At 53.1% G+C, this 13964-nt stretch overlaps 1 protein-coding gene across 3 annotated transcripts in view; it reads right to left on the bottom strand.

The window, feature by feature from the left end:
• ZBTB16 (zinc finger and BTB domain containing 16) overlaps positions 1–13964 on the bottom strand; it is a 198794-nt gene that overhangs the window by 90959 nt on the left and 93871 nt on the right. For all 3 annotated transcript variants that reach the window (XM_043482739.1, XM_043482741.1, XM_043482740.1), the window contains exon 3: positions 11543–11640. In XM_043482739.1, the coding sequence (XP_043338674.1) occupies positions 11543–11640 (98 nt within the window). The remainder of the gene's footprint in view (positions 1–11542; positions 11641–13964) is intronic.

The raw sequence follows: 13964 nt of genomic DNA, 5'->3' as shown, positions 1-13964 counted from the left end.
CTTCCTCGAGCCGACTGGATAGCGGGACGGAACCAATCCTGTCAAAATCTTACAGATCTTAAAAAAGAAAAATCACTTAGCTGTCGCAGCCGGGATGATAAAAGAGCCCTGCCATTCAAAGGGAGGGTCAGCGTGGGGAGGAAGGTGGGGCGGGGGGGGGGGATGGCCAGGTAGAAAAAAGTGGGGGATTGAGAAAAAGGGGGAACGCCCCCCAAATATGGATCAGGGCAACCGGCAAAGGAAATGTATGCACTGTAGTGGCTTTTACTACCTAATTAATTCGGTAATTTCAAAAACAATTTTATTTATGTTCCATTTACCACATCAAAAGTTAAAAAAACGTACTGATGCTAAAATAATACCTCAAGGCGTCTATTTTTAATCAGTTAAAAAAAAAAATAGGGAGGGTGAAAAAAAAAAAAAGCAGTCCTGGGTTTCTATACAATCTCTCCCGGGCAGACCACCAACCCTCAGAGAGAGAGAGGGAGCGAACATAGCCAAGCCCTCTCTGAGAGCCTTCCTGGCTGCCGAACACCGAGCTTGTCAAAAAAAACAAATCCATAATGGCCCGAGGCTCCTCTCCAATCTATTTTCTGCTCAGCTGGTTTTAAATGAAGTTATTATGAGTCATTAAAACACCCGCAAGCCAGTGGAAGTCAGCCAATTACAATTTTAAATTTAGCCTGTTCTCTGCCCCATTCTCCTGTTTTCTTCCTTTGCCCACAGAATACTGCTGCTGGTATTTCTTCCCTCCCTTCCTCTGCCCACAGTGGAAGAGACAGCTATGAAATGCAAGAGCACTGCATGGAACGCAGAACCATTCACAGGAAACCCAAGTTATTAAACTAAAGCATGTGAAAACTTCTGCCCCCTCCATAGTCAACCCCTCAGCCCACTGGATGCCTCAGAAACGCGAGACTCTATCCTAGAGATCACGGGGCTATTTTTTAAATGAAAAGCTTCTTGAGAACCTACCGCACAGCACAAGGAACTCTATGTGGCACTCTGCGGTGACCTTAATGGGAAGGAAATCCAAAAAAAGAGTGGACATATGTATGGAGGGGCCCCAACCTCTGGGATCTAAGGCCTGGTGATCTGAGGTGGAGCTGATGTAATAAAAATAGAAATAAAGTTCACAATAAAAGTAACACACTTGAATCATCCTGAAACCATCCCCCTCACCTCCAATGGTGGAAAAACTGTCTTCCACAAAATGGGTCCCTGAAGCCAAAAAGGTTGAAGACTGCTGGATATGTATGGCTGGTTCACTCCGCCGTACGGCAGAAAACAATGCAACACTGTAATGCAACTATAGTCCAATACGATTTTTTTAAATGAAAAGGTTCTTGAGTGGGATCCTGTTGAGAAACACTTCCATTCATCACACCAAATCAACATGTCCATGGTGGAATCCAAGAGACGGAAACATACCACCCATATCTAAGAATTAATAACAAACAACGAAGTTGAAATTCAAAGGTAATGCAGGCTTTGCAATCAGGCATGAATGTCGAGGGAAGTCACTAGATATGATGAGCTCATTTAGTTTTTAAATCTGCAAGGTAATGGTCTGTGCGGAGCCATTACAGCAAAGCAACAATTTTGAGTATTTCATGTAAACGCTTCTTCTTAATCTCTTTTTCTTACGTGTGCACACACACACATGCACATGCACACACACACAGAGCTGCCCTCATTACTGGGAACATAACTGTAGCTTTTCCACATCTTCCAAGAAGTAAGGAGTGTCCTTCCCAAAAGATGGTCCAATCCCACTTCTGCCCTGATTCTAATTAAGGATGAGTCTGGAAGCACAGCAGAATAGACTCCTAGACCTCTAGGTACACTTCTCATCACCTCCAGGGCCACTCACCTTCCTGGTTCCTCTCCAAGACACACACACACACACACACCATGGAAGGACCAGTGTTTTGCTCCAGTCAGACATGGCCCAGGCAGATGCAGCACCTCAGAAGGGTGGGCTTCCACGTTCCCTCATTGAGAGTCACTGAAGCCCAGGGTGCAGGCAGGATATTACCACGTACACTGATCTACCTGGCAGCTCTGGGTGAGACGGGACTTGGGGTCAGTCTGCAGCTCCCACCCAGGCTCATTGAGAAGAGGGCACTCAAATACAGAGGTGTCCACCAAGTCCACTGGGACCAATGGCAGCTTACCAAATGCAGGAGAATCTGTCCTGCCCCTTTCAGAATGCAAACCTGAGGCCTGCAGACACGGCTGCACCCACGTTCTGAGGGTCCCCAGCATGCATGCTAAGTCACTTCAGTCGTGTCCGACTCTCTGCGACCCCATGGACTGTAGCCCACCAGGCTCCTCTGTCCATGGGGATTCTCCAGGCAAGAACACTGGAGTGGGTTGCCATTTCCTTCTCCAGGTGATCTTTCCCAACCCAGGGATCGAACCTGCATCTCTTGTGTCTCCTGCCCTAGCAGGCAGGTTCTTTACCACTAGCGCCACCTGGGAAGCCCAGGGTCCCCAGAGCACAGCAGATGTCACCATCCTATCCTTAAACTTTAATCTCCCCACTCAGTCACTCCAACTCTGGGGGCCCCAACTGGTAGCTCCTCATGGTATGGAGGGAGGCCCCTTCTTTCTGAAGTTCAACAAGCAGAAGTTCCAGCAACACCCCCAACTCCTTCCACTGCATGGGCCCATTCCTCAGGAGGGGCTCTAACATTTGATATTCATCATCTTTTTCTGAGAGAGGGTAGCCCAAATTGTAGAAGCTTCACCAAACCCAGATCTGCACCCAGAAGTACAAACTCTTTAGTAACAGGGTATTATTCAACAAGTCCTCATCAAAAGCCTTCTGTGTGCCGGGTATTCTGCCAAGCCCCAGGGACACGAGAGTGAGCACACTCCCAGATGCCCAGTGGGCTCTGCACTCAGGGGCATGGTACAGAACTCTGGGAGCATGCTGCCAGCAAGATGCACTTTTTTAGCAGCAAAGTCCAACAAGGATCTTACCAGACCTAACTCTGCTCATCCACTCGCCCACACTCAGTTCAATATAAGGAAACATCCAGGGACCTAGGAAAAGCAGGAACCAAGCCAGAGAAGCCCCACTCTGGTCCCCGAGAGGTATGGGGCAGGAAGACACAAGGCTAAGGTGCCGGGAGCACTCTGGAGTCCTCCCCAGGCCTTCCGGGCCAGAGTAACAAGTTATTCCGCACCCCAACCACCCTCAACTTCCCAGTGAAAAACCTTCAAACTTCGTGAGACAGCAAAGGCCACCCCTGCATGGCAGGAGACGAAGTCTAATGAAGACATATGAAAGAAGCCAGGAGATGCAAGGAGCACTGAGGAAAGGCTGAGCCCAACACAGATGCAAAGACAGAGACAAAGAGGTGAAATGAGATGAAAGGAGATGGGGGAGATGGAAGCGAGGAGAAGGGCAGAGCTGAAAGAAGAACACCCGCTACCAGAGAGAGTTCAGAAGACCACATGGAGAAGGACAGCTGGCAGAGAGAACCATCACGCCTTGGCCTGGTGGCAGCTGGTCTCTTGGGTACAGCCCTGGACACTGGGACCCCGGACAGCCTGGGAAGAGAGCAAGGTGCAAGGGCTGAGGGTGAAGAGGGCGGCGGAGGACCACCCGCCATCCTGGCAGGGTGCACACCTGGGGAGGCGAAAAGAACCCCAGAAGTGAGAATATGGCACCGCCTCTGGGCGGATTCCACACCAACATCCTCCCCTGCAACCCCATCAGCCAGCCAGCCCCAGACAAAAACAGGGGCCAGCAAGGCAGCCCAGAAGGTGGCAGGGTGGCGGAAGCAAGGGCGGGGGAAGGACAGAACAGGAGGACAGACAGACAGACAGACAGACAGACAGACGAGATGTCCCAGCATTCATCTCTCAAGGGCCATCATTTCCTGATACGCACGTCATTATCTCACTCGACAGAATCAGATGTCACGAAAGGGAGTGTGTGTTGGGGGCGGGGTGGGGGGTAGAAACCACCCTATTTTGGGAGAGAAAAATCAGAGAGAGAGACACACACCCGCAGTGAAACAGAGAGAGAAAGAAGGTTATTACATAATTTCCACTTTCTTCCCTCCACCCTTAAAGTAATGTTCTATCTGACAGGCTCCTCTCCGAGGGGGGAAAAATGACAAATCCAATCCAAAATTCAACAGCCTGTGTTCTGTTCGGAGAGCACACAGTGTACTGTACAGCCCATAAAACTCCAAACAGCCTCCAGACACTGCCGCAATCGTCCTCCATCAAAACACTTTGTCTTGCATACAAAAATAAGATACAGCGCTGAACAGAATACAAAATCAACCCATTACAGTACATGGAGACTGCTACTTAGCAACGAGGGGGCTCTAAAGCCTCGATGCTCTACAGGAAGCAAAATCTGTCGAGCCTGTTGGGCAAATGATAAACATTAGCGGTATTAAAAAACACAAAAGCCATGTAAATGGATAGACATAATGTGGAAACGAATTTATAGAATAAATTGGGACGGGGGGACTGGAGCATAGGGGGAGAGGCTGGGCTCCAGAGGGGTAGATGCATGCGCTTCCCAAACCCCTGCTAAGGCACCATATGGAGGGAGAGATGTGTGTGTTTGGGGGGGGGCGCTATGTGAACCCCTTTTTTCACACAGGGGCTGCAGGTGAAGGGGCGGGGGGGAAGTGGTGAAAACAGTGTTTAATACGATGACCTGCCATGAACTTTCTGAACTTTCTCTGTTCAGCTGGCCCGACGTGACATCTGGGGGACCCAGGCACACACCTCCAGCAGCACTACAGTGGGGAGATGGGGGGCTTTATCTTCCCTGGAGCCCCCATTGCACCCAATGCCACTGCAGGACCTGCCACTTGCTGTAAACAACATCCCTGGCCAAAAGAAAGAGAAAAAAAGACAGAAAACAAAACCAAAAACACCCCATCTGGGCTGGAAAAATCAGTATATTTCATCAGGTAAAGGGGAAAAATACCCTGGCTGTGAATCAGCAGTGGGGTTTCGGATCCCAGCCAAAACAGGAGCTAAAAGGCAAAACCATATTCTTCTGGTCTCCATTTAGGCTCCTGAGGCAGAAAGGGAGAAGGGGCGGGGGTGGGGGGCAGCAAGGAGCAGGGAGGAGGAGGGGGGAAGAAATGTATTTTTCATCAGCCAGTGTATAATTTATAAACAGCATTAAACAGTTTTTGTTTTCTTTTTCCTCTCTCCCGTGTATGGGCTTGGACGGCAGTCAAGCCTGCATTAATTTCTGCTTTGGGTACAGTGTGTTCTTGGAGGCACATCTGCAAGTGATCATAAACTCTCTGGAATGCTGGCAGAACATCCAGACCTGCCGGCAGGCCAGTGACGACACCACTCTGGGAAAAAGTTCGGGAAGCAGGCCAGATTCAGAGCAGGGAGGGAGCGAGAGGAGCGTGCTGGAGACAGAGCCGGGGAAAGTGGCTTCTCCTTGTCCCTGCGCCCCCTCGACCAAAGGGAAGGCGAAGGCGGGCGCCACTCACACCCCAGCTTAACCCTCGATCGGGCCCACCTCTGCAGATCCTGGACCTGGGAAGTCTCTTCTTGGTTATCTCCTGCTTTTACCCCGATGGCAGAAAGCCAAGAGCAGAAGGGAGCAAGCGAGCAGAGAGGGAGCAAATGGACCCTGGGTTCAGAGCTGCCTAGACAACCCCATTCTCGTGCTCCTAGCAGATGGGTAATCTGGGAGGAAAGAAGAGAAAGACAGGAGAGAGAATGCAAGGTCAGGAGAGGCTGCAGGTCCCAAGCAGCCATCTTTGCATCCTAAGATGCCTCTCCATCATCAGTGTGGGACCTGTTCATAAGCTCCACCTCAGAGTCCCAGCTCCTTTGCCCCCTCCCCACATTCTCTGTCTTTGCAAAGAAGGACCCAGAACACCTAAACGTTAGTGGTTCCCAAAAGAAAAAAAAAATAGAGGCCAAGTACACAATCCACAGACCTCTGACATCTGGTAAAATTTTGTGACTTCCATCCGATCAGGACAGGGGAAAGCAAGAGAGGAAACAATCGCGTTTCTGAACCCAACTCCACCTGCCCTTTTCCTGCCAGCTGGTGACCCGACCCCGGATGATACGCCCGGCCACACCACGCTGCTGCTGCAATCAGAAAATCTGCTGGCCAAAGACCATCCTCTTTCCTGGTGCTTCTAACTATGGGGAAGAATCTGCTGTCGGGGTGGTCCTCAAGGGCCATGGCTCACAGAGCCCAGAGAAGGGCGAGGAGGAGGGAGCATGCAGACGGGACCCCCAAAGAAAGGCTGCGGGCCCCCCACTAGTGCAAGAGGCACAGGCCACACCACACTGCAGCCATGCCTCAGGACCGTCTGTCAGTCGCGCCATTTCCCCTAAGAGTCTTATGAACCCTACGCTCCAGTCTAGAGTACATCAAAAAGACCAACAGTCCTTTCTGTTCCAGAGGAATAAAAGCGTCCCTGCCTCATCCAATCTTCCAATGGTTTCTGAGTGCCCTAGGTAAAGTGCAACTCACTTTGCAACTCGAGGCCCCTGCAACCTTGCCCCTCCGCCGCCCCATGCCCAGCCTGTACGCCCCAGCTACACTGTGCATCATCCCAGGAGGCATGGGCTGCCGCCATCAGGTCCTCTCAGAAATCCATTCTACCACCTTCTCCAGGAGCCCCCTTCCTCTTCTGAATTCCTCCTAGAACTCTTTCTCAGCACTCTGCACATATCACCTTCTTTTGCCATAACTTCACAGTATCACACATCCTTCCTACTAGACATAAGCACCCAGAGGGCAGGGGTGCTGCCTGTTCTCCAGGGTTAAGTACACAGAGCCTGAAGCATCTGCTGGCTCCAAAAATGAACGACACTCCCAGAATAGAAGCAGGCCACAGAAATATGCAAGCCTCTAAATAGTATGCAGCCAAGGCAAAAATAGGGGCAAGCAGCGCTGGGTGTGCTCAGTTATAATCCACCAGGACACTAGGCCAAGCTGTGGGAAACACTACCTAATGGCAAACCTTACCCCAGCACATCGCAGGATCACGTCGAGTCATCGCCCAAGTCTGTGGTTTCGGCACGGACATCCCAGAGCTAGGATGTTCTCTTAGGAGAGAACAGGAGTGGCACAGAGACAGCGGGTCACAGATGCTCCCACAAGGGAAGGGGCAGCAAAGGATTGGGTGGGAGACTTCAGACAGATCTGGGCGCACACAGGGGCTGGGACCCTTCCCCTGTTCCCCCACCTGAGATTCATGTTCCACAAGGAGCAGCTTTGCAAAGCACTCCAGTGGTCACTCTTCTCACCCCAAGTCTCTTTCTCAATGCTCAAACCCTCCTGATCTCCAAACCATGTCTGAGAACGCCAGGTCTTGCCAGATCAATCTCATTACTGAGTGAGTTAGGTTATTGTTTCTTAATTTAAACTTATTGTTATCATCAGGTATAACTCACAAACACTTGGTTAGTTAACGCATTCAAATCGAAATCAAAACTTCAATTAAACGGAGCATTCACTACCACCATTTAGGATCTTAAAAAAGAAAAAAGAGAGAGACAGAGAGAGAGAGAGAGAGAATTGTCTCTAAGAAGGGCCTCCTACAGGGCAAACTTCTAATTAAACAAATTGTCAATTTCAACACAATGCAAACTGATTTAGGAGTATAAATTTGGTATTCCAGTCACTGAAAATAAGGCCTCACAGTGTCGATCTCACACAGGCTGATTTCCTCGGGTAGGGAAATGCAGAGGAGAGGAGGGAGATAATTCGAGAAAGAGGAACGCTGGGGAGGAAGGGTGAGCCAGAGCGCTTTATCTTTTCAGAAATAATATCTCCGTAGAATTCAATGAGGCCTGTTCTCAAGCACTGGAGAAACTCCTTCTTGCCTCCTCCTTCACCCCACCCCTACCAGATGAGAAAAAAAAAAAAAATTAATGGCGTATGATGACAAACTTGGCTCGGCACTCACTGTACACACTGTACCCACAAGGCTGGCGCCCAGCCAGGCCTGGCCCAGCGCCAGGACTACAATAACAAACACGGGCCACGCTCGCCAAGAGGGGGTGGGGCGGCGCACGCAGGGCCTGCGAGGAAGTGAGCTTGCGCCGCTCCCAGGAGGAGAGGCAGTGGGGATGAGCCTTTTCGGGCGAAGATGGCCTTCGGGGGACGTCAGGAGCCCCCTGACCTCGACCCAGAGCCCAGACCCCCTTCTCCCACGCCTGCCCCCTTTTGCAAACATGGTCCCCAGGGCAGCTCCAGTTCGGTGCCACTCCGCCCTGCTGCTGCAGCCCCTGCTGAGCTCCTCCAAGGCGGGGGTAGCCCCCCAGATGCTCAGGGGCCATCCTGGCTGTCTGCTCCCTGCACGGAGCCTTCAAAACAGAGCGGCAAGAAAACCTCACGTCATCTAATTAAACGTCTCCTCGAAGACCGCACATAGTTCTGTTATCGTGCGACTGGGGGGAGGAATTGGAATGAGGGAAGTACAACTTCTGCTTCTGGAATCCGGGAGAAGACCTGGCACCCTGGCCCAGCCCTCCCACCCCACCTCCTGGACACGGCCAGGTCTCTCTAGAGGGCTCAGGGCCTTCAGTGTTTAAAGGAGGGGGACGAACAATTCGAGATCTAGCCTCACGAAGCCCCTGTCGCTGTTTTCTTCTCAAGCCATCCTGACACAAGGGTGAGAGGTATGTGGGGCCAGAGAAAGAAAAAACAGAAGAGAAAAATCAGAGTCAAAGCAAGCTCTGAGCTATCTGCAAGGGCGGACTAAGGCCCTTCTGTGACCTCCCCCATCACCAAATCCTCTTTTACAAGGGCAGTGGCAAGTGAATTTCAGAGGGACAAATCATTTGCACAGACTCCAGGGACAGAGAGGAAAACCTAGGAAAATAGGCCCCAGGGTATGTCCAAGGCGGTGGGACCTTGAACCAGCACTCGGTCATGGGGTGGTGCATTACTCATTTGTCGGACCTGGGGCCCCTGGACCCACCTGAATGTGAATAAGCAGCTCCTCCTCCGTCTGCCACTCCACCCACCCTACCCACACTCCTGGAGAACTGGGTTCACAACAGAGACCTCAGCTAACTCAAACGAAGCCAGTGCCCTGCAGTGAATCCTAGAGACACAGTCTAAAGTCTTTCTATTGCAGGAGAGACCCAGTGAGAGATTGGAGCTTTCTTAAGTCGCCTGGCTTCCCAGGTTGTAGTAATCCATTCAACCAGCATCTACAGACTCCAGCACTGCACCAGGTAACGTGCTGCACATCATGGGGACAGACCCTGGCCCCAAGGAGCTTATTCCAGTCTATTAGGGGAAAACTGAGGGAAAGGGAAGTTACATTTCCTGAGAACCTATCATGTGCCGGGCAGAGTGCTAAGTATCTAAGGGAGCCTTGCGTTCAGAGGTTCAGATGGCTTACATTTCTTGCCCAAAGTCACATGGTTAGGAAGAAGATGCCCAAATTCCTAACCCTGACTCCCAAGTAGGAGGAGATAAGGCAAGTCCATTAATAACAATAACACAGAGAAGAAAGACTGTACCCAGAGACAGCTTCAGATAAAGAAATACGGACTTGAGAAGAAGGCTTGATCTCTTCTGGCCGGAGGTGGGGGACAGTCGAGGATGGGATTATTCTAGAGACCTTGGAAGACCTGGGAAGACTGGGGACGGGTTATTCCACGCACAGGGATGGGGTAAACAGAGCCACAGAGCTCGGCGAGCAAGCTGTGCTGGTCGACACACCAGCGCCAGGTACACCGACCAGCACATGAGTGTGGCTGGCATACTAGACTCCAGGAAACAGTGAGGACCAAGGGAGCTTACTGGGCTGAGTTACAGAGCATGCAAGGAGGCCTTATCCACAGGCTGCATCACCCACAGGGACGTGCCCGACAGCACGTGCCGTAGAGACCAACACAGGTGCCAAGAAGCAGGGAACAAATGAAACGAAAGACTGGGGGAGGGTGGCCAACCAGTGGGCAGACAGCTCACGGGACCCCTCACTAAACCCTGAACAACCTGTAAAGAGAAGGGGAGCAAGAAGATAGCAGGTGCAAGTTACAAAAACAAAACCCAGAAAGCACACAGGTACCCAGCTTGATGCCAAACTCAGGAAGGCCTGGACTCAGGACTCCCGGCCAACGTGGGGCAGGAGGGGGATGAGGATGGTGCCCTGGGGCCGAGTGTGGGGGAGGGGAGGCCCCAGGGGAAGGAGGAGAGGAACACAAAGCCGCGGGGACAGGGTGGACACAGACACACCCAGCTGCCTGGCGTGGCCCAGTTCCTGAATCTGGAAGCGGGAAGAATGGGAAGGAGTTGGAGCACTTGATGCAGGGCCATGAAGGCCGGCGAGAGGGACAGCATCCCACACGTGGCAGAAGCACCGGGGCTGGCAGGAAGGCAGCGCGAGCGGAGGCACGTAAAGCCACCAGCAGCACGACCAAGGCGATGGAGACAGTGAGGACAGACCACGGACGTTCAGACTGTCCTCCAGGAGCACGGCGACGGCAACACTCCAGGGCGACAGCTTCAGAACCGAGGCAAAGAGGGGAAGGTGGAAGCAACCCACATCTATTAAACACCAACTGTAGGTTAAGAAGGGTATGATGCCTTCATCAGATATCTGGTACTGAACTGATAGGAGTTAGCAACATCTGGCCCTTTATACAGAAACTGGGGTTCAGAAGACAAACCTGCCCGAGGTCACGGAGATGGGGATCTGGCCAACCCCAAAGTCCAGACTCACTTCACCAACACTGAACTGCCAGCTGCCAGGAGGGCCCCGTGAGGGAGGCAATGTGGAAAAGGACAGCAGATGCTGAGTGCGGACAAGGTGGGAAAGAGTAAGACCAGACGAGAAGAGAGTCGGTCTTCTCCCCTAAAACGTGACTCCAGAGTCGAAAGGCTTCAAATTAGAGGGAAAAGAGCACTGGCCCCAGCAGGGAAGTGTGGCGGCCTCTCCCACTGAACCCAGGCAGCCCCCCTGGCCTCAAGGCAGCAGCCTTGGACCTGCCGTATCCGCCCCTCCACCGAGAATGCCGGGGCACACTGCCTGCCTGCTTCTCCTCCCTTCACGCCTCGTGGGGCAGAAAAGCTTTGCCCAAACATGAGCAAAAAACACCCGCAGCCGCAGAGTCGACCCCACCAGAATTGGATTAAAATTAACTTGCAAAAGACAGCACGCTGTAACTAGCTTTGTGTTCCAACCTTTCTATATCTATTTAATTAAAGGCTCCTGTATAATGTGAACCCAATAGTCAGATTCATTAGACAGCGAGAACCTAATTCCACAACTGTTCTGCTAATGAAACTGCAGTCTACTTGGGAAGCTGGCTCACACAGGGCACTGGGTACCCACGATGCCCCAGGAAGCCCGGGAGGGCAGAGGATGGACCCATCCAGACGGTCACGTGGTCAGGATGGGCTTCCTGCTCCAGGAGCCTGGAGGGAGCATCCACGGGATGGGGCAGATCAAGGCCCGCTGGCGATGGGGACATTCGCGCTATGGGTGGGAGAAAGGCAGGCAGGCAGGAGGTGGGCGTCCGTGCTCGGGGGGCCGGTCAGGGCATCCGCGCCTACCTGAATGAGCCAGTAAGTGCATCCTTAGCCGCAGACTGTCCAGGAACCGCTTTCCGCAGAGCTCACACCCATACGTCTTCATCCCACTGTGCAGTTTCCTACAGGAAAGGAAAAGACAGGTTGCTACCGCTCTGGTTGCCCAGTAAGCAGGCCCACCCTCACCGGGGGAATTCGCAGCCACCCTCCCGCAGGTGGACAGGAGGAAGGGAGACAGAGGGCGCGGGAGCTGGAGGTGGGCCCTGACACATCCGCGATCCCACAGGCGGCCCAGAGCCCCGTTATCCGTGGACGGCTGCCAAGGTGGCATCTATACCTGGTCCTGTCCAAGGCCTAGAAGGATAGGGCGTGCCCTAGCGCTTCACCCCGTGGCGCAGAGACCAAGGGAAAAAGTCAGGTTCAATTGTGGCGGGAGGAAGGAGGAAGCCCCAGGACGGCGAGACAGACACAATCTTCCCAGTCGAACAAGCATAGGTGACACACGCAGGCTGAGGTCCCTCTCCTTGGTTCGCTCACAGCACGGCCCGCTTGAACTGCCCTGTGAGAGCCCCCGGCTCCCCCAGGAGACCACCGACCCCAGAGGGCCGCCCTGTACCTCCTCTCTCCTTCACAGCCCAGCGCCCACCCAGCGATGGGCACAGAGCATTCTTAGTGAACCGAGGCCTTCAGGGACATCAGATGCTCCCCTGAGAGTATCCAGGTGTTCTGAGACCCTCCGTCACTCTCCAACACACAAAACCTCCCCAAAGGCCCAGCTTTTGACGTGCTTTCCCTCTGCTTCCCACCAGAGGTTGAACCCGGATGGGAAGAAAGGCTTGAAGAAACCAGATAACGTCATTCTATAAATGGAAGGTGGGAGCCGGCGGTGCTGGCTTTCCAAAGTACTCTCACGCACGTTATCTCATTTTACCATCACTGCCATGCTGTGAGGTGGGCCAGCCACCCATGATCATCACCCCAGCACCCCAGGAAGACAGGGGCCCTGGTAACCACTGTTCACAGGTCCAGCCTCTGATCCTGGTCCTTGCCCACCAGACCCCACCGCTCAGGCGATGGAGCCAGTGAGAGGCAGGGAGGCAGGTGGCTGGCGGGGCAGGTCTAGAGAGTCGGTTGCGGGCTGGCACAGGGGCCGTCTGGCCCGGAACTCCACCTTTCCTCCCACCCACACTCCTGTTCTCAGGCCTCTCTGGGCCTCCGCCGGATACGGGATCCACCCCCGCCTTGCCTGCCACCTCCCCAGGGGCCTCAGCCCCGAGGAACCGGGCAGGTACTGCAGCCAGAGGTAGGAGCCGAGGGCAGTGGGGTGGCAGACGGGCACTCTTAGGCGAACCGCCCACCACAGTTGGGAGGCTGATGTGTTAGGCCCACAGTCAAAGGTTGGAGGGCTGCTGGTACAGGATACTAGATAAACGCAGGTGGGGAGGGGGAGGATTGTACATTCCAGTCAGCGGTGCCCAGATCATGACACTTGGGCCAGCCCCCCACGGCCAGCACCTTCCAAGTCCCATGAGAACCCAGAGTGGGCCCCGGGGTGAGTATGAGCCCAGGCTGGTGGCTTGAAGACCGTATCTGGGGTCCAGCGTGTGCAGCTCCTGTCGGCGATCACGCCCAGGCCCCTTCGCAGAACTCTTTCTCAATCACAGTTGTGTTTGCTTGCTTTCCCTTTAACCGCATGCCAAAGCCAACACATGATTTCTCAATCACAAGTACACACACACCCTCATCTGTGACATGGTCGTGCACCCCACCCCCATGCTATCTGATTTGTGGCTGGGGCCGATCCATCCCAATTGAGAAATAGTAACAGTACAGAACATTTCTACCGAACATTCTCAACTCTAAATATATTTCACAATGCTGGGCACGGGGACATGTCTTAATAGCATTCTGGGCAAAGCGGGTTTTAAAATATGCACCCAGGCGTGTGTGTGTGTGTGTGTGTGTGTGTATGTGCACCCATGCATATGCACACGTGGTAGCTGACTGTGCCTGTCACTTGCCCAGGCAGGACAGGGGTTTGCTTTCCCAAGAGCTGTTCTGTGAAGCAGCTAAAGCTTTCTTCACAGGTGGTCCCACAGGGGACTCTGGTACACATCCTCATGGTCTGGTCAGCATGGGTTCCAGTCTCCTTTATCTCCACCTTTGTCTGCCCTAATGCTTCCTTAGCTTCCAGGAGTGCCCACCTCTGGGGTGGCTGTCAGGAAGAGGAGAACACCCTTTCGGGTTGGCTCTCCCAAAGGACACTGAAGTGTCCCAGCCTTGGGTTTCAGCAGCCACCACCAGGAAAGCATGCCCACCCCACCCTTGGGCTTCTGTTTCTTCCCCTGGCAGGTTCCAGATCAAGTCTCTCACCCCCATGAACACTTTCAGGGTTACCCCATCGCCTTTTTTGGTGCCAATAGATTTGCCTGGCCACTGATGTCAG

The sequence above is a fragment of the Cervus canadensis genome, chromosome 11 (assembly GCF_019320065.1).
Source record: "Cervus canadensis isolate Bull #8, Minnesota chromosome 11, ASM1932006v1, whole genome shotgun sequence".
NCBI classification, from domain to species: Eukaryota; Metazoa; Chordata; class Mammalia; order Artiodactyla; family Cervidae; genus Cervus; species Cervus canadensis.
This window is presented reverse-complemented; position numbering and strand designations above follow the sequence as displayed.